Source organism: Bombus terrestris, chromosome 7 (genome assembly GCF_910591885.1).
Source record: "Bombus terrestris chromosome 7, iyBomTerr1.2, whole genome shotgun sequence".
Classification (NCBI taxonomy): domain Eukaryota; kingdom Metazoa; phylum Arthropoda; class Insecta; order Hymenoptera; family Apidae; genus Bombus; species Bombus terrestris.
In genome coordinates this window covers 7,730,908-7,753,237 of record NC_063275.1, presented here as the reverse complement: position 1 = coordinate 7,753,237, position 22,330 = coordinate 7,730,908, and the positions used below count along the sequence as shown (strand labels likewise).

The following is a 22,330-nucleotide window of genomic DNA, read 5'->3' as shown; positions in this document are numbered from 1 at the left end:
AGAAAGTCGAATATTCCTGAAATGCGGTTTGAAATAAATAGCATGCTTTTCTAACACGTTCAGTGCTTATGGTAATAGAAAATTTTCATACAATATCTACCTGTGGTTATATTGAAAAATATGAATTATTATAAAATACTTTTTTATAAATTCGGGATTTTTAGTTCACATGCTACATTTAAGTCGATCACATGTATAATTTAAAAGTATGAATTGACGTGAATATATGTGAAATAGGGGCAACCTGACCGATTTCAATGATCTTGGAATATGTTGTTACAATCAACTTTCTGAACAACTTTTTCCTATATGCACATATAACTGCCACGACGCACCTCTTGGCTTTAATTTTTAGATACTGCTCTGGTCTAACCTATAATCCATCGATTTTTCTTTTTTATTTATACAATATCAAAAACGATTATATCTCTCATTAATGAGTTAAACTTAGGTTGGGCTGTATAAAAATGTGGACACCTATTCCAGGATGAAGTGGAATCATAAGTTACATTTAATTGAAAGTTTTTGCAAGTATCTTGAAAACTAAGATCTAGCGGCGCGGCGGTTATACGCGTGTAATTGTAGGAAAGTATTGTACAGGATGTTACTCATGATAACAATCCAAGGTCATTGAAACCTGTTAGGTCGCCGTTATTCCCAATAATTCTGATTACTTTGTGTAAATATTTATTCCAAAATTCAACTGATGAGACGCTTCACATCTATATTGGACAAGAATGGAATTATATAGTATATCACGGAATTTATTACAAGAAATCTAAAACATTTAATCTAATATTATCCACTATCATCGTCAAATAACAAGCAATTTTGCAATACAAATGTAACTTTCTTACTCGGTGATGAATTTTACGATAACACCCATTAAACCCATTAAAGTATTTTCAATACTTAGCACTAAATAATGTTTAATATTCAAATAATTTTGCTCGTGTAGATTCATATTGTATTTGTAGCTACTTTCGTTTCGTATCACCATTAAATGTCTTTGATTCTAAAAGGCTTGAGATTTAAATTGAAAGATTACAATTTATTTAATAATGGTATAAGATTTATTAAAGTTTTATACAATATATTTAAAGATTAGATACAAGTCTTCTGGCACATATTCTTTACAAAATTTTAATTCATTAACGCAAACATATTCCAGATTAAATCAAATTTCTCGTGCTTTTGTTAATAAGTTAAAAGTTATTTATCTACTTCCACATATATATAGCAAAAGTATTTATTTCTAAGAGAAAATTTAAGAAATAAACACAAATATATCCACACATATAAACACAGAAAATTAAGTTTCTAATTTTTAAGGTATGTTCAAAATTATATACATTAGAATAGAAGATGATAAAAATTGATTTTAAATTTAAATACTAACATAGTAGTTGACATTGTACGATATAAATGTAATTTTATTACTCTCGTTTATAATCGGTTTCCTGCTGAGTACTTTTCGAGTTACGTCACGGAAGATAACCATAGGTCACGTACCGTTACTTACAAAAGTGGAATTACTAATCATATCATGATATATTTCTGTCATTTGATAACCGATTAACTTATATGTTTGAAGCAATTTTATTTAACTCAATGGCAAGTCACGTCTAATCGACAATGGAAAGTTCCGTGATACTTTTGTCCTAATTCTATCCTTTGAGTATTCCATCGGAATTTGTTTTTTTTTAAGATTCTAATAATAAGTTACTTTGCAAGATATACGATATAGTCGCAATAAACATATCGCATATCACAACAAACATTTTGCAATTATTTTGTAGATGTTGTTTTGAAAAATTTTACAATTTAATTTTTCCATCTACCCAATAAATAGAATCTTTTATTCTTTCTACTATGAAAATGTTGGTATATCATTATTTGGTATCATTCAATTCAAATAACTTTTATGGAAAATAATGGTTTCAATAATATTAAACGCACATAAATTATACTTTGTCAAATTTAAATGAATCCTTTATTAAATGTTAAGAGTATGAATGTCATTTTATTTACTATGATATGTATGTTACTGAAAACTACGAAAAAATTCATTTGTAAATTTTTACAACATTCATTTCTTTGCACATTTTAAAGTACTTATCTAATTACATCAAATATGTAAATACATATATATTTATTTTTCTGTACTTTATTACGTAACAATGAAAAATTTAAGGATATATAAATAAATTATTATGGTATTCCTATATTACATATTTCAAAACTTTATTGACAGGAAATGGAATACTTACTAGTTAGTCAAATAATGTTTTTAATGTAGTATTGGTAGATAGTTTAAAAATAATCGAAAACAAAGGAATCAAATAATAAATAATATATAATATAAAACAATATTTTGGAAGATATTATGATTTATAGAAGTCAGTACGGAGTACCAAACAAAAGCCAAACAATAACCTACCACATAAAGATGTTTCGTTTTTATCCTCATTTTCAAAATAGTAAAATGTCAGTATCATGAATAAATAAATAAATTGCAAATCAAATTTGTTTTCTATCGAAAATGCTATCGAATATTTTTTTGTACTTTTTTTCATTCTGTTTTCACTTTTCAGTATTTCAAAAGAATTATTTTTAATTTTTACTTGATTTTCTCTTCTTGCGTGTTCTAAATAATTTCATATATATCATACAATATTTATATCAAGGCTGTATAATCATTCATAATGTCATTGAATAACACTAATCATACAAGTGAATAACACTATGAAATTTCTACAACCAATCTTCTATTAAGGACATCATTCACAAATTTTGGAACAATTCGTTTTCATGTAATAGTATTATATCTTAGAAAATTCAGTTGGGATTATATGACCAGTAACGTAGAGTAATTGTAATCAAGGCTTTTGCACAATACTGTAGGGTTCTTCATACATACACGCCATTCTTCGCTTTTTCTTTGGCGTATAACATGAAACACGATGATATTAAAAAGAAAAATTCGTAGCGATATCCTGAATACTCCGTATAACCGAAGAAAAGAAATGTTTCATGGCGCTATCATTTTACATTCTTGATAATCGTCTTGGCTGCCGCATATATCATAGTAGTTACTGAAAAAGTGGAGCAACATGACATGTTGCTCGATAAAAATGAAATCCACTGTCTGATGCTATAGAAACTTACGTCGTTAATTAAATCGTTTCAAAGAAAAATATATCTGTTTCGTCAAATTTTATGCCGTAGAATATAATGAACTCAAGGAATAATTAATTATCGTGTGCAGCATTTATCTATAATTCTTATGTTTTTAACATATGATGTGTATTTACTGTTTGAGTTCTATGAATTGTACCATGAATCATTTATATGAATGTCTAACAGTAGAATGTATTGTAAATTATTGTCTTTTGGAGATGTGAAGCAATTTTCGACTATCAATCGTGTTAATGAAAATAATCTCATGATATGCGAAATGTAAATGGACAATAATATTACACATATAAAAAGCTTATTATAAAGATTTTACATAAAAAAATAAATTTAAAAAAGTTGGTTAAAATTCATGTATACGAGACTTGACTTTTTAACAGCCACGTTGAAGACACGAAGAATATTATACATATATGTATGAAAATTAACTTTTTTACTTTCGATTGAACTAATAAGTTACTAACTATTTAAACAGTAAATAGTAAATAGTTATATATTCTTTATAAAATCATTCAGAAAAATATGTTACTATTACTTATTACTACAAACTAAATTTTCTTAAACGATAAACAAATCGAATAAACAAACGATAAACACATGCATGACATTTTCGTGTTATACGTGTTATTACACGTATTACAACTATTGCTAAACATCGATGGTAGATACTATGACAAAATATCGCATTATTAAATCTGTTTAGTAGCTTAAAGGTTATTGATCAATGTCGTTTTTCTTTATTTCTGAAATATTAAAATAATCTGTCAACCATTAGTATCAATTTCATAAAAATCTGCAATAAGTTTAATAACTGTGCAAATAAAACTGTAATGAAATCCGTCCGTGTAAATAAATAATTTATTAAATTTAGAAATATAGATAAATTAAAAGAAAAGATCGCTTTTAATTTTAAAAAGTGCAACGCCTTCAGGCCACTCGATTAATATTCATTATCAATTCCTTTAATTTTTATATAGTAAAAGGTGCTACCTGTTCGAAAGCAATGACCGTTGAAAAAAATCTGTCGAAACGAAAAAGGACCTGAAAAAGTGTCGAAACTTAATAGGAGAGCAAAAGAAACATTATAAGAAATTAAGCGGAATATATCGATACTTCACAGACAGTGTTCACCAGCTGGAAATTATAGCCATTGCCCATCCTGCTGGCAGACTAGATTAAGTTACTATACAACTTTTTCATATATGTACAATAATATACATGTGCGTATATATACGTTCTCGTATGTGCTCTTCGTTCTTTTCATCTTTCCTTTTACGAGTCCGAACATATTGGATTACAGAAACTTGCACGTAAACAGTGGATTCGATCACTTTCATACGGGAGAATTGCTTGTTCTGTAAGTATTAGTGTATGCCACGTATATGCATCGAAGAGAGAATTATAATAAAATCCTGTACACGATATACGGGTAAATAACTGCTCCTGTTATCGTTTTCTGTTTCTTCGTCGTTGGTCGAGTTAACGAAACACAATGAAAACAAAGAAACGCAAGGAACACATGCAAAATCAATTGATCAGTTATTGGAAATGCAAATTTTATGTGTGAAATACAAAATTGTATCGCATTATGTATTTTTCTTAAACTCTCATTTAATTTGATTGCTTTCTTATGTTGGATTTTTGCAATTATTCATGTTAGAAAAATATCATCGTTGTAATGTAAATATACCAAATCGTATTATATATACTTCTGTTAATACTTACTGGGTGTCATCAGCGTTTACTGTGAATTACGCGCGTCATAATAAGCAGCGATGTATGCAAAGATAGAACAAGGACAAGAAAAAATATTGTGTAGCAAACAGCAAACGAGTTCAGGTTTCGGCATGTGGTGAAAACGTGTGTGCCTCGACTTTGCCGTGTCGCATGTTAACTGATGCGTGCTCCTTCTTGCCCCTTGTTGTAAGTAGCGCGTAGCACTAACATTCTAGTGACTAACTTCAGATAAGGGACTTCACCCATAATCAATCTTTCATTCGCCATCGACATTAGGATGCACCGCTTATCAGTAAAACAAGAATATAATATATTGAAAATTTTATATATGGTGTTTTTAAAATCTTTCGTAATACTTTTATGAGTATATTCTAGTAGCTAAAATGATGGAAAAATATCATGTAAATACAGATCTAGTTGCAAATACTTTATTTTCAAATTATGATTTTTGAAGTTAAATATCAAATACAATTTTTAAAACAATTAGAGATATCTTTCTTATAATATTGCTTTACAAATATGATCTTTGTAAATGACAAGCTTTTGCTATGCTTATATATTTATTAGGAATTTTAACGAATACTTTGTTTTTATCTGGTTTTATCTGAAAAGTTGTGGAGGATAATCTATAAGTGAAAATATATAAAGAATGTTATATGAAATTTAGTAAACATTTTATTATAAAATCTACGTTTCATTAATTTTTCAAAATTATAAGTAGATATTAAACGTAATAGAAAACATACATATATAGTATATAAATAGGAAAATGTTTACTTATAAATTCAATTAATTGTATTATGAAAGACTTATAAAAATTATAAATATATAAAACAAATTCCAAATTTTTATTTTAAAAATAAAATAATTACAAAATAATTAAGTCGAATTTTGTATAAGATTTTTCCTATCAATTTGCTTGCTAGTCAAAGTTTAATTTTTACAAAAGATATATTTTTATATTTTGTTGTAGAATATGAAAAAATAGCAGCAATTGTAGTTATTGAATTATTTTAAAACTAAGAACATAATATGAAGGTAACTTATTACAATAAACACGATTGATTTTTCGTATCTTATAATGAAAAATTTGTAGTTACATGTTTCACATAATATTAAATATTTGCTGATAATTTTGTAAGAAAATGTTTGCAGCCAAATCTAATGTTCCTTTTATTTTCACTTGATAATTATATGTTTGCAGTTTCATAACAAAAACGTAAAACACTTTGTATATCGAAATACGAGAAAATCCAGAAAATTGGGTTTTTAAGACTTTATTATGAGAAACACTGAAATATTTATAATTGTGTAGGTTATGCTATGGCAAAATCTTATTGATATTTTATTCGGACATATTCTTTAATGAAGAACTTAGAAAAGTTATAATTGAATAACCCATCCAAGCGCTTGATGCGACATTAAATAATAGAAATTGAAGAAAATAAACTTTTTCACTAATATAGATAGTGCAATATAATTTTAAAATTGAATAAAATGTTTTAAAAACACACTTAACTTTACAATTGTTATCTGAGTATCGATAATTAATTTGTAATTTATATTCGGGGTCATCATTTTAATCAATGCAATCACATAACACACCACCAAATACCGCATATTTTCATATTTCTTTCGCTACAGCAAGAATTAATCAGCTTGCGACTAATATTTAGAGATCTACTTACAACCTGGGTAGAGGAGCATGCAGTATTTTGTACCGTACATGTACGTATATACGTACTTATGTGTTACTATATAGTGTATAAGGCTAATTCCTTACTTGTGTGCACTTGTATGTTTATAAATGTGTATATTTCTCCTCCTATTTTTTTTTTTTTTTTTTGTATTCGATCGATGATTAATACAGCGCATCTTGCCATTCGAATGTACATACCGAAGAACTATGTCGTTATGAGAAATGTATGGTGTGAATAGAACTCATTTTTTATAGAAATCATAGTTGCATTTTGTTATTTGTTCTTTCGGCTCACGTTCACGTTTCACCTGTATCGTATCATATATTGTCCATCCTTCACTGTAAATATTGTAGTTCACCTAAAATCGATCAGTTACTCAAGGCTATATTCTCGACTACTAAGAAACTGGCAATTCTATTTTTTGGCTACAATACCTTCACTTTTGTATTTTATTCGGAGTAAAAAATTTCAGAACTATCGATTGAATAATACTTTTTAAAAATGTTTAGTACTTTAATACTTGAATATAGCTTAAATATTTAATTATTTACGAGTATTATAATTTATATTATAATTTATATTTATATTATAATTTTAAATACAGGCGATACGACGTAATTGTCGCCACGATTTTTTGGATACTAAATTTGACAAAAAAATATTTTGGATAAAAGTTAATCAACTTTCAATCAGTTACAGATTACGATATAAGAAATTTAAAAAAAAAATTGTTTTTTTGACGAAAACTCAAGATAACCTTCAATATTTTGGAACGATGCTACGTATTTTTGAATCGATATTGTTGTAGCTAATGTTAAATTCAACAAGTTGAACGACCTACTATATCATGACCTAGAAGCAACATATCTAAACCTCGGAATATTGGCATAATCGAGGGAAATCTTATTGTTAAAAATTATTTTACTTCGACCGAATCGTACATTCCAAACTGGTGTGCTTCGAAAAGAAAAATCTTAGTCAAACGTTAGTCAATAAAAGTGTTATCATAACAGATGAATGTTAATCATACCTATATTACAAAAGGAGCATAAACAGTGCGTAAATGTAAACATACATGGTATAGCGTAAGAGTGCGGTCAATTATGATGAATATTCCAATTATGGTTTACAATTTTCTAACCACAAGTCCGAACTATACAGTACTTTTGTTTTTTTTTTCTTTGTACTGATTACTGCTGTAATGCCGTCATAACGAATTTCTTGATGTTTTGCGACTACGCTGGTGTTTATGCCCCTTTTGTAATATGCGTATGATTAACATTTATCTGTTTGAAACTAACCATTTTTGAAATGTATAATTTGATTGAAATAAAATAATTTTTAACGATAACATTTCATGATTCATGGTTATTGCAAAGACAAAATATAGTAGGTCGTTGAACTCATCTTAACATCAGTTACGAGAGTATGGAATCAAAAGTACGTAATGTTGTCTAAGAAAATCAAGGTGGCCATGACTTCTTGTTGAAAAAAACAATTTTTTTTTAAATTTCTTACATCGTAATATCCAGCTAATTGAAAGCTGATTAACTTTTATTCACAACATCTTTTTGTCAAATTATCAGCAGTGCCTGAAAACTCGTGACGACAATTATATGGACAGCAATAGTATTTTAATTAATAATATTCTACTTTATGTAGTGCATTATTTAAAATTTTGAAAAAATTATATTTGGAAATTTGCATTTTTCGTTTACATAATGTACATAAGAGACAAATTTCTACTAATAAATAATGTAAAAATCAATTTTCTTAATAATATAGAATTCAATTTTATGTTATATAATTTTTTATTCTTTATATGTTTGAAGTAATATCGTACAAAATATGATATAAATCATATATATAATAAAATAAATCGATAGCCGAAGTTTCATAATTTCTACAAACAAGAGAAAAGATACCAAAATAGTTATTCTAATCATTAAGTTCTAATAGTACGATATTTGTATATAACTTTCTAATAAAATATTTACAATCAAACTTATTATTTTTTTTATATTAGTCTTGAAGTTATATGTTAACAGTTTGTCGAGATTCATATATAATTTACGTATACGTTCAGGATTATATCTCAGTGGCCTTGAAAATTAATTGATTTTAGACAGACTCTAGTCATTATTCAACTCCAACCTGTCCCGATACCTATCGTTTACCTTCTCTCTTTTTTTATTCACTCTCGTGTCTATGTTCGCACTCGTGCACTTAGTCTATGTACATATGCATATTAGTTTTAGAGAAAATAAATGCACCTCACACGCGTGTGACAACCTTGCTAATAGCTCACGTACATATCGTAGTACTATAGTTCATGTTATGGTGAGTACATTTTGTTTTTAACTCCATCAAGAAAAACTCGGGTCCGATATAGAATGATCATCATCATCCTTCGAATATACATTCAATCAAAGAGAATAGTAATTTTCAACTTTTTCATGGGTACTAATGAAACTAAAGTTAAAATATTTCAGGACCACCAAAAAAATATAGTAAAGTATTCGAACACTTGCAAAGACCTTTTATGGATGTGTTATGTGTAGTATACGAAACGTTTCGAATATTTCATTTGCATTGGAATCAGTCCGAATTATTAGATTACGTGGGTAAAGTTTGAACTAATCTAATAATATATCTACATATATATAATAATATATCTACATATCCACAACATATGTAGCGCAATCTGTTACCATATATATATGATTTTTATTTTAAATTATTACAATAATTGTGATATAAATATACACCGTATAATAATATGTAATGATTTGAAATACTCTCAGAATTATTTTTGGATGATAACATTTTTATAACAATAGGACGCATACCACTGATTGAAAACCGCTGAAACAGGTTATTCTAGTCTTGTTCTATCATTTTTTGAAATTAAATATGATTCATGGAAATTACGAAGCTGCATTCTATATCGGACTTGAGTAATTGATCGATGAGCTACAGTTTTCTTGTGCTTTTGCTGAATGCTTGTATATGCAAATGTATCTTTGTATCGTGCTTGCTTCGCTTTGATCTTATTAACGATAATGCTATTAATGAATTAATTTATCTTTTAATTTAGAGTCATTTATCATGGATTATTTAAAAAATTTAAATATCGTTTATATTGACGTGAATATATAATATTACTATGAAAATCGAGAAGATGAATTACGAAAATAATAATTTTTTGCACTGAATCGAAACTGACGGTAATATTTATTAATGGCAAGATTTCGAAAAAATTTAGAAACAAATAATACGTACAATTTGTGTAATAATTAATATCAATTAAGCAAATATCTAACAAGTAGCATATACGATCTAATTCTATTGAAAGCTTAAGAAAGATCTTCTTAAGCTTTATTCAAATTAGTCAAATTACCTAAAAAACAACTTGAGTATAAAATTTGTTATTTAGTTGATTTGACCTATTCTTTCAAGTTTTCCTGCTGCTCTCTATTAAACAATTTTGTCTTCAAGTCATTTGTATTTCAGTCACTAAGTCATTTAAATCATGAAAACGTGTTATTTTACTTGACTTTAAATATTCTCTGCAGTTTCCAATGAAATTTTAATTCTTACAACTATTCCTTGACTTGAAGGAAACAATTCTTAGATAATGTGCAGTTTATCGTATAAATTATATTTATCATACATTTATACATACAGAACTTCGTCTATATGAATTAAACGAAATTTTAATTAATGCTTTATTAATTATACCTTTACCGATTGATATCTGGATATGAATTTTTACTATACGAAAAATCATAAATAGTAAGGAGAATCAGCAACCTATTATAGTAATTTCATTCATATAAACTCTTTGTCTCTCGACAAATTTATGCAAATGCAGTTTTATTATGATGTTATTCTTATTTCATGGTTTTCCTACATATCCTTCAGCGTTATTTTAGGTATTCATTTTTAATTAGATGTACACGAACAGTAAGGATATTTATATTCAAATGCTCCTAAGTGAAAAAACTTGATTTATATACATTGCATCTCATAAATATAATTTTTAATTCTCTACAACATGATAAAATCTAATTAAAGCTATGTGTATATAACAAAGTCAAATAGTTAAAATTATTGAAAATTAGAGGATAATTAATAAAATATTCTGTTATGCTTGTTCCATTATGAAACGAATATAAATTGGATTTCAATCGCTTTTGTTTGTTTTCTCAGAATAATAGAAGAGATCCCTTAAAGAAAATTTGGAGAAAAAAGAAGAAAAAATTGTTTCTCAATACAACTTCAAACATTGCAAACTTTGTTCCTTATCACATTAATCACGACACACAAGAATTAGAAATTTTTTGACGATTTTGTAGCTATAAGACGCAGTGTATATTATATGGATTATTTTTTTCGCGACAAATTTATACAGACGAAGTTCTACTGTAATGTTATTCCTATTTCGTGTTTTTTTCATCCATCTCCTTCATTTTAACTTGACTTTAAGTCATGTAACTTATCATGTGAGAAATTTTTGAAGAACTGCGACATAAAAATGCAAAATAATATCGAAAAAGCTTATGTCTATACACAATGCTCTTTGTCTATACACAATTATTGTAGATACTTACATGTATAACTAAAATAAAATTCGCATGAAGTTTCAAATGCTTAATGATAAAAAAAATACAAGCTTGAAATTAGATTACTCGGTTTCAAATATCTTGAATAATTATTAATCTCAACTACAGCAAGGCGTTAATATCTGCAAAACTCTTATAATTAATCGTTAGATAATACAAAATTAAGCTAAATCTCAAATTGCATTGGGCACGAATAAGGGAAATGATTAATTATTTTGTTTCAGACAATACACTATTGGCAATAGACTCGGTGCCCTCTCATGGGATAGTTCAACCTTCACCTTATATTTCACCTCCTAATCTCGATGAACCTCAGAAGCAGAAAATCCAAGAGATTTTGAAGGCCCCTTCCACATGCCAGAAGATACAAACGTGTGAAAAGCAACAGACGACTGTCAACTATGGCCAACAGTCAGCTCATCCTCCGAATATTTACGCTCATGACCTTCGACGAAATCTGTGTAACAGTAACGATAAATTTTTCGAACAGAGTAAAGCACCACATTACAACGACTTGCAACGCGACTGTGATCAACGTCAGATCGTGTATATGCGAAATGCCAGAAACCAGCAATACTATGCGTCTGGAAAAGACGTTAGTCGACAATTTTACACGCTACCATCGAGAAGACTACAGAGGGACGTCGAACCACCTCGAAGCGTCACACCGGATATCACAAGGGGTCTTGGACGGAGTTCGTTGAGTACGATGCATGTGATTGCCAGGCATGGCCAGAAGGTGATGTTGGAACAGGATCCTAATCGCCATGACTCTCAGATGGAATTGAGTAAAAGAACGCCAGAGATCATCGAAATGGAGAATAGATTAATGCAAAGTCAGGAGCAACAACCGATTGTGGATTTCAGAAATAGGTGGGTAACGGTTAATTGGGTAAATAGATGTGACAATACAGCAGAGTCTTAATTATCGGAATGAAGAATCAACTGGAGATTGGCTCAGTTTGACACGTTATATTTGGCATTCGACAATTGAACAAGAATAAGAATTGAAACGAATTCTTACATCTTTATTCGCAAGTTTTTATTTTTGCCGAATACCAATACTTACCAAATAGTTCAGAATAAGCAATTTTCTCTCATATCAAAACAAAATTACTCGGTATAATTATCGGAAACGGTCGATTATTTAAACGGTGTGTGTCATGCTTACTTCGGATAATTTCGAGATTTTAGTATAAATGTGGCAACTAGTACAGAAAGTACAATAAATAAACAATAAATTTACTGCATAAATAGATTTCAAAGTAAATGTTATGATCAGTACAGGAAACACGGTCAACAAACTTATATCGTTATATCGGTTAGTTAGTTAAACTTATATCGGTTTTAACTTATATCGTGAAAGTAAATAAGTATAAGAAAAGTATTGTATAAAATTTGTTTTAAATTTTAAGGGAAATATGTAATATGATATAAACAATGTCAGATATAGCAATATTGTAAGAAACAGAAGTAAATTTTACTTTCATGATATGTTAAATTTATGAATCGCCTTTTAATGATGTCTTTTAAACACTTATTTAATTAATTATATATGTATTTTATATGTATATTTTATATGTATATATATACATATTTTATTTTATGTACGTTTTATATATTATATATATACAAACTATACATATGTACATATATTTAGTGATATATTCGTATATATAAAGTTTCCGGGTCTTTCGCATCTCAGCTCTTTTACAATATCATCCACCAAAGGATTGAAATAACGCAGTAATATTTCTTTAAATTTCCAAACGTATGTAGTAAATGTAAATAAGTTCGTAGTAAGTGTAACTTATCGATGTTCATAATAAAATAATTCAAAGATATCAAAAGAAAACACTAAAAGGAATTCATTCTAAACTCGAATCTTCTTTTTCTTCACCCAGATTCGCAACACCATTAGGGCTAACAGCGCTTGGATATCGATTCTTTGCGTCCTCGCCTGTTCGTGATCCCGTTACGAAGTCTCCTAGTGCTGATGCGTTAAAGTACAATCCAATTTCTCCGATCGGGCACGGCTACGGTAATAGTTTCAAGTCGTCCACGCCGACTGGACGTAGTATGCCAACTGTTGCCGAACGTTTGGCTCAAACCGCCAATAACTCGTTGTCGATGTCCAACTCCGGAAGAAGCACTCCTGTTCAAAGTTCGTCTGGTCGAGATACACCGACGAACTTGATCCTTTCGCCGACGAAGAGCACCATGTCCAACGAAGAACTGTTCGCTGCAATACATAAATCGAAGAAAAGGCTGAATATTAAGGAAGATAACGAAAATTCCTCTCCCTACGGATCGACCAATTCGTTGGTAAAGATGATACCTGGAAGTAGTAATAGTTGGAGTTCCGAATCACAAAAAACGGCGGTATGTAGAAATATGAAAAATTGTTTGATATGGTTGTTATGCAATATGTATACCAAATTACCTGGAAGTTAAATCGATCAACTATATTTTCTATTATTCTAATTTCATTATATAAGTACACGATTAATATTCAATTCTCAGGAAACAAATTACTTACCTTCAGAAGTTCATGTATTCCAAGATAATGAAAACTAAATTCTTTGTATTGGATAATGATATATATATACTTTTTAGTGATGACTATGATTTTATTACTCGTTGTTAATAAGGCTTGTTTACTAAAGTTGATTCATTTATTGAGACACATTGCGATATTTTTTTCTCAGACATAGACGAAAAAAAGTTTTGCTAGTCATTTTTTAGAATATTAAACTAGTCTGATGTACTTTGAGGATCACTGAAATTGTGGTTACAAGTTATAAAATAATTTCTTAGGAATACAATAATCTTACTTTTGAATTCAAAATATCTGTGCGACATAACAAGGAAGTATAATATAGACAATACGTGAAAAGTATCGTTACCAAATTTATTTCCTCATATTTGATGTTTTTTTATTATGTTACAATAGTATTGTATTACCCCAACTTTTTATAAGATGAATTGTTTATTCTAAACATAAAGTTACTCGTACAACGCACGATTTAAGCACTCAAAGAACTAAGTCAATATAATTAAACTACATATTAGAAAGTTACGTATCACTTTTATTAAATCAGTAATACACCCTATAAAAAAAGTCACGGTATTATTGAGAATAGGCGCAACCTCGTTGGTTTCATTGACTTTTAAATACGTTGTCACGGTCAACATTTTGAACAACCTTTATTACATTTACATTTATATTTGCGACTATACATATAACCTCCGCACTGCTTTAGATATATGCTACTCTGGTTCAACCTATAATCCATTTACTTTTCTTTTTATTTAGTTTAGGTCGGGCTGCATAAAAACGCGGCCGTCTATTATGAGAATGAAGTGTGATCGTAATCTAAACTTAATTGAAGTTTTCCGCGAATATCTCGGAGAGCAAGGTGGAGCGGCGGTTCTATGCATCAGAAAAAGTTGTTCAGAATGTGTTGATCTTGACAACATATTTCATTGAAATCAGTGAGATCGTTCTTATTCCTAATAATTATTACATCACCACATATTTATATATTATATATTTGTGGGCAATATATTCATTTATTAACATATGAATAACTTGTAATAAAATATGTTGTCCTGGTAAAATATCAAAACAACTACGAAAGAGAAAATCGTTTAAATAGTTTCATTATTTTAAATAATTCTGTCACAAGATTGTTTTACTTTTAAAATCGTTCCTGATCATAATCTTTTTGACATAAAATACATTACGCTGGGGGTAAAATCAAGTAGAATTTTATTTTAACAACAACAACCTTGTTATAGAATGTATGAAAACTTTTTGACTGATTGTATCTATTTAATTATAATCGTCATAATTATCATATGTTCATACTTTGTATGATTTTCACTAAAATTCGAATAGTAGAAATTTGTTAATTCACTGTATGGGTTCCAATATCTGCATTGTTATTCTGAGCTTTCTTATTATGCAACTAATTTGTTGCTTTAGTTGAAATGTCCTATCTAGTATTTTTTCCAAGATATGTTGAAATATTTGGAATTCTCTCCATGTTTTACCTTTTAAGTGAAGTCGAGTTGTAATTCGTAGAAATTCGTAGAAATCGTATGGGTTGTTATGAATTAATAATTAAATATTTTTAATGAAATGATGCGAAACAAAGAAGGCATAAATGATAATAAAAGTTTCCCCAAATATTATGAAAAATAGTGGATAGAACGTTTTAACTAAGGGCGCCAGTGATACCAATAAAGATTAGTTCATCTTATTCATCCCATTTCAGGCAACACAAAACGTTCAACCATCCTCGCCCGCCACATCGCGACTGGACTTCAAAAGGCTGCTCCTTCAGCAAAGCGTGAAGACTGGGCCTGTAAGGGTCTCGGCGGCAGAGCAGCTGAAACTATCACGACAGCAGAACCAGCAGCAGCAATCATCAAACATCCAACAAACGACTTCGTTGGCCAAAGTCCTTAGTCCCCGCTCAGTCTGGAGGTTTCAAACGCCACGTACGGACGTACTGTCGTCTACGATAATCGAAGACACAGCTGCTGAAGAAAAGGCCATGAAACCATCTCCAGAGAATACTTCTCCCGTGTTAAGATTGAACGTTAGGCGACAATTGGACCTCTGTAGCGATGAAAGCAATAAAGATTCCATTGTGTGTAACGACAGATTAAAATTCTCTAATATAGAATCTTCAGATACGAAAGGTCCTAATATAATAGAAACAGAATCTTCCAGTAAAAATGTACAAACAACAAACGCGCAACAAGCATTCACAAAGAATTCTACTGTGAATAACAATAATAATCGTGAGACCAGTGCTTCAGTTCCTTCATTTCCGAGTACTCTACCGTCCGTTTCAATTACTTCAGACACGCATTCGCAAAGCAAGACTACCAATTTCACGACTATCTCGTATCCTGTAAATTGTTCACAGCTTACCCCTTCGTGTCAGCAAGCGATAAGCGCTTTTGAGTCGAGAAGAATCAGCAATCAACTAGCTAGAGCCCAGTTCTTATCTGGTACATCGACCAATCAGGAACATCATGCTTATACCAAGAATATGTTCCGCGCGAGATCAGAGTCCCCTCAGAATCCTACAATGCAAAACGTCGCTCGTAGTCCTAGTGTTCCCACCCTGGAAACTGCTCTGTGATCGCAACACGCGTATGATGTGTTTGTGTTAAAAGTTTGAAATATTTTGGACCAGACTATATACATAAACCGTTCCTTTGTTAACCCTTTGCGCTTGGAAAGTATTTTAACATCTCTTTTAACATCTCAAGTCGATGATTAAAAATTTCAGGATTTATGAGAAAAAATGTATGATTGCTTTATTTACGTTTGCATCAATTAAGAAATATTAATTAGTATCATTTATTCTTCAATATATTAATGTGTGTATACTATTGCCCGTAGTTCACGAGAAGCTTAATATACAATACTTAGGATAGACATAAATGAATGTTGTAATTACGAAACGAATTTGATATTTATTAACCACGTGTACTATAATGAAGGCTAAATTATATTCTTTTCTGAAGATTTTATTAAATACGTATTTTATTAAAACTTATGTTAAAAGTTTGTAAATGTCTCATGACTCACGGAAGAAAGTGTACATTTATATTTTATAGTGTCCTAAAAGTAATATTTTCTTAAATTGCCCAAATAATTACGCGAAATAATAATTATGGAATGAAATTCACTCCAAAATAGATAAATTTTCTTCGAAACTTTTATTTAAAAAATCAAGATATTTATTGATTGTCTAGATTCTTATCGTTATTTGCAGATTTGATTTCTTGTTAAATATAGTACTTGTAAAATTTATATAAGGAAGAACATATTTTTGAGAAGGAAGAACATATTTTTAAATACAAAATTCGAGATTAATAATTTTGTGAACTGAATACATTTCAACTCATGATATTAAAACAGTTGTAAGTGCAAAATGTTAATAGCATCTTTGGAATGCCTACCTACAATCAATAATTGGATGATATCGTATTGTTCGTCGATTTTACTTCTGTTGCTAGATGCGAAACTTCATTGAATTTTTGGAGTTATTAATCACGTTTTGCTATTGTTAAAGAATATTTTATCAATATACAAGTGTGATTGTTCAAGGTGTCATTCTATCAATTTTATGCTAAAGTATTTCTTAAAACATTGTTATATATTATATTATTGAAACGAAAGTAGGATTGAAATTAAGATTAGCTGTAGAAAAAAATTATGTGCTTTTATAATCGAAATGTGTCTTCATCTTTAAAAAGTTGATAAAAACTTGATCATTCAAGTATTTCTCATTTCGATTAATATTTATTTTCTTTTCTTTCGATTCTTTCCCATTTTGAGCATATTGATATAATGATTATTCTTGATGATTTTAATGATCTAGTGATCATTTCCGATAATGATGATACAATTAATAATTGGTGCAGCTAGATTTCGAAATTTTATTTTCGCTAAGGAACGACTGGTTTTTGAAGTCGAAGTATCGTTTGAAATATCTCCAATGATGATAATGGTTTTTATAAATTTTGTAAGAGTAAAAGAATAATTTCAGTAATTTCTGTATAATTTTTATTAAAGTGGAACACGAAGAATACGTAATTTTGAGTAGAGCTCTTCGCTGCCATTGTACTCATATAGAAATTTGAATCATACAAAACTAAATTAAGTGATAATTTAATAATTAATTACCTATTTTATATAAATATACAAAAAAGAACACACAGAGATGTCTTAATCCGAAGTACTTCTGTAATCTGTAGAGGTAAAAGCACAATTATTTTCTAAAGCTAATAGCATCGTTATACTTGTTTCTTATACTTCTGCAAGGGTATGTTTCATATATGTATCTGGTTCATTATAACTTACATTAAATGAAAATTTCCCTGCAGATACAATTCAAAGCTATGACTAAAAACATAGAAATCAATTAATATAGGTTAATGCAAAAGTTCATTTGTTTCTGTAAATGAAGTTTCAAGAAGAAACTTCTAAACTAAGAAAGAAAGTACTCATACTTCAATTTGTCTTAAGAAATATACTTTACTTTGCTGTCGTTTTGTCACATAGATTATATGGCACTGATAATTATTGCTATTCTTAATTTTTTGTTATTTGAAAAAGACATACTTCTAATAGTGCGTCTAGAGTCTAAAATTAAGAAATAAAAGTGGAAACGTGTATCTGTTCATGCTTTCTTGAAGTACGCGTGCGAACATTTGTGGAGATTGCACGCGTACATCATGAAAACATGAACAGATTATATATTTCCACTTCTTTTTTTTTTATTTTTCTAGAGTGGAAAACGATCGAGCATTCGTTCGCCTGGTGTAAATGTACTATAATACTTTCCACGCGACCGAATAAATGAGCAAACGAACTTTTGCGTTGACTTAATGTAATAAGTGGTCGTTCGTACTGCACTTGATTAAGAATTCCTTTGTTAGAAAAATTAGAAAAAGGACAATAATTTATTAAAACCTATTAGTGTGATTTCAAATTTAAATTAGTATTATACAGTAATGGATAGCTTCATTGATGCGAAAATAGCACGTCGAAAAATTGAAAGTTGAATAGAATTGCATAAGAATCGATAATAGAAATACTATTGATTCGCATCGTTGATATTGACTTAAACTGTTAATATCATGTAATTGATATCGGAGACTTTCATAAAACTTGGATTCCTATAAATTATTCTATTAATATATAAAATGCTAATTCGCTGAAAGCAATAAATCACAATGCAAATAATCTTTTCGATAATTTAAAGTGTAATACAAGCACATACATATATCTTATGCTTTGTGCTGACTGTATTGAAGAACATTGGCTGGAGGGAAGCTCATAACTAATATATGAAATAAAGACTATCATAAACGTTTGTACATGAACAAATATTTAAGAGGGACAATCTTAATTCGCAATATTCTTATATTTACAACTATTCACCATTTAGAAATAGGCTGTATATATTTATGCAGATTCATATTTTTTTAAATACAGATAAAATATCCCAATTTGAATAAAAGCATGTTTTATTTTCTCTACGTATATACAGTCTAATTATCATCGCGCGTTCATCGTTTTCCTGTTTTCTCTTAAATGAAAAATCATGAAAAACCCACAAGATTTTTGTTTCCTTTTCTGTTCTTTTTCTAAGAACAAACATATTACAGGAAGTTCATAATCACTATTTGGTCATTTAATATAATTTATTCCTAATATATTAATTTATTCTTTATAGAAAAAATTAGACCCTAGATGTACGTAGAAGGAGTCTGTAAATAATACGTAATATTTGTAATACAAATAAATGCATTCTGCTTGAAAAAATTGCTTGCTTATCTAGTCGAAGTAGTTTGTCATTCAAAATTCCAAATGTTCTTCGCATTTTCTCTTATTATTCGTAATCGTGAAAATAACGGGCATATAGAAAACGTATTATAGCCAGTCGGCATATAACAGGAATTAAGCTTTATGATTTATCGGATGATGAATAGTAATATATTTAAAGAGGACTAACGCATAGATTTACGACAGAGTTGCCTTAATTAAATTATTGTGAGCTATGTCAAGATGCTCCGTCGAGCATTCATGAAATGAACAATGACGTTAGATTTTAAGCTGAACTTTTGTACTTTGCTCAGAATAAAAAGCAGAAACATCCTTTATTGGAGTATGTCATAAACAATCTTTTTCATCAAAAACCTCTTTTTTCTGTAATTAATATTATTTTTTCTGACCTTTCCCACTCTTTCCTTTTTCACAAATAATATTATAATATATGGTGAATGAATTATTACTTCTGACTTTCTCTTCTCTCTTTTTCTTATTTATTACAGTTTGGTATTCCATCAAAATCCAATCCTTGATAAAATCATTAAAAGAAAGAAAATATAATACTATATGTAGGAATGTAGTATAGTGCAGTATCGTAAAAGGATTGCCTGGGAGACATCGGGTGTGTGTTGTCAGCGATTGACGGAGCATCTGTCACGTAAAAAAAAGGAAACTCTTTTGATGATACAAAAACACTTTATTTCTCAAGAGTCCAAGACCTTTGGCTACCACTTACAATGTTCAAGTATCGGCTCACAGTTCAGACTGGCGCGGCCGTCATTATTCGGAGTCTAAATACTAAGCAGGAACAATGAAAATGATGGAGGGGATATTGTTCCTGGAAGTTTTCTTATCAGGGTGGCGAGGTGTTAATTGACCGGATGATATTTAGAAGTGTCAACCGTCCGGAGGATATTTAGAGGTATCATCTGTCCTGAGAATATTTAGAGTAGAGGTATCAACTGTCTGGAGAATATTTAGAAGTGGTCGCCTAAGGTGACGTCAGGGTAAAAGAATTTGGGGTTACACATCAAACGACATTGTAACAATCATACCGTTACGGAACCTACTAGCACTATACCATTTCCTACATGTATATATAAGAAAATATACTATAAAGAGACATATTCGTCGTATTATATTAATAACAATGAGTACTATTTTAAGGTTTTAAAATAGTTTTCTGCTTTAAGTAATAGAAAAAAGAAGAGATAAAACACTTTTCTCTTTACCTTAAATTGTCTTCTTGCAACATTATAAGTTGTTTATAATAAAAAAAAGAAAAAATCATTGTATTTTCGAGCTATCGCGGGGAGACGCGGTCGTTAGAATACGCGCCAACGGGAGTCGTAAATTCCCGTTACGATTAGAATGATCGACACCACGAATAGTTCGATCCCCGTATTTCGATTAAGATAATAGGGGTGATTCAGGTATGATAACACTGTGGCTCACAGAGTTAAAATTTATATTTCCAACACTTAGTATACACGATTGAATAGATATAAACACTTAATAACTTAGAACGGTATGAGACTTAATGTTAGAAGTTAGGCGTTAGATCTTTGACTGTGGTAGGAAACGGTGAGAGTTATAGGGAATGCAGGAACTCTAGTCACCGTGAGAGACGATGGAAAACTCTGAAGCTTATTCTAATGTGAATAAGGAGGAAAGCTTGGTATGGGTGTGCCCTTTGAACGAAGAACGCGGATTCGTTGCTTACATTTTTAGTTAGTAGAGTGAGGGCAATAATCCGCGATGTCGATTGGTTGGGACCAATGTTAGGAAGGAAGAGAGGAGGAAGAAACCTCCTACCAACTTTGGTCCTAGGCGATATTGTTTACAGGGAAACTCAGATTTTTCGTTAGGTATATCTCCGCTTTCTTCTTAATTCTTAAGAGCACATAATTCTAAAAACCGGCCGAAAATACTTCTGGAATTAGAAAGTCTCTTCTGGCAAACAGATGTGCTTAGACCATGTGTGCGAACAATGCAGCTAGAATTGCAACTTTATAGTGGGTCCTTGGGCCTTTGGAGTGTTAGAAGGACGGCAGGTAGACCGGTGGTTGGCAAGCCGCGCGGGATGGCGTGCAGATGTGTTGCGCGACAGAACAATCATCATCTTCAACTATTTCCAAAAATCACTTTATGAATGAAATATAAAGTAATTAAAAACCTTTACTCCTAAAGAAGCAAAACTCATATGTATAATACCTGTAGAAATAAAGATTTTTATACGAAAGTAGATTTCGTAAAAACTGGGAAAATCTAGTCATTTGGAAGGTTTGTACTTTTCAAGAAATTTAGATATCAGCAAAATTATGAATTAACTTTCTCCTCCTCTCCTTGAATTTGAATAAAATACAAGTACAAAAATGATCGATTTAGAGTGAAATATCCCATCACGTCGAAAAATATTTGTATCAATAGTTACTTATTAAAACAATAAAATTATTATATATTTTGCCCGTTATATTTCCTATTTCTTCAGTGTCATCGTTGAACTTGTGAAAATCATGCGAAATGTATTTTCGGTAAACATGTATCTTATAGATTCTGTTGTTGAACAGATCATAGTAGTAATGAGGTAAGAACGTATTGGGTGTTGTTATTAAATATTGAAATATTGAAGTTATTGGATTGTTGAAAATATATATGTTATAACTTGTTAATATCAGCGTTATACTCATTCAACCACACCTATTATCTTA

The 22,330-nt window shown here is 29.8% G+C and overlaps 1 protein-coding gene across 3 annotated transcripts in view; it reads left to right on the top strand.

Moving 5' to 3' along the window:
* The window catches only part of LOC100649009 (mucin-4), a 214,435-nt gene extending 194,484 nt beyond the window's left edge, over positions 1-19,951 (top strand). For all 3 annotated transcript variants that reach the window (XM_048406987.1, XM_048406988.1, XM_048406989.1), the window contains 3 exons: positions 11,482-12,130; positions 13,162-13,639; positions 15,538-19,951. In XM_048406987.1, the coding sequence (XP_048262944.1) occupies positions 11,482-12,130; positions 13,162-13,639; positions 15,538-16,416 (2,006 nt within the window). In that variant the 3' untranslated portion in view covers positions 16,417-19,951. The remainder of the gene's footprint in view (positions 1-11,481; positions 12,131-13,161; positions 13,640-15,537) is intronic.
* The last annotated feature ends 2,379 nt before the right edge of the window (positions 19,952-22,330 follow it).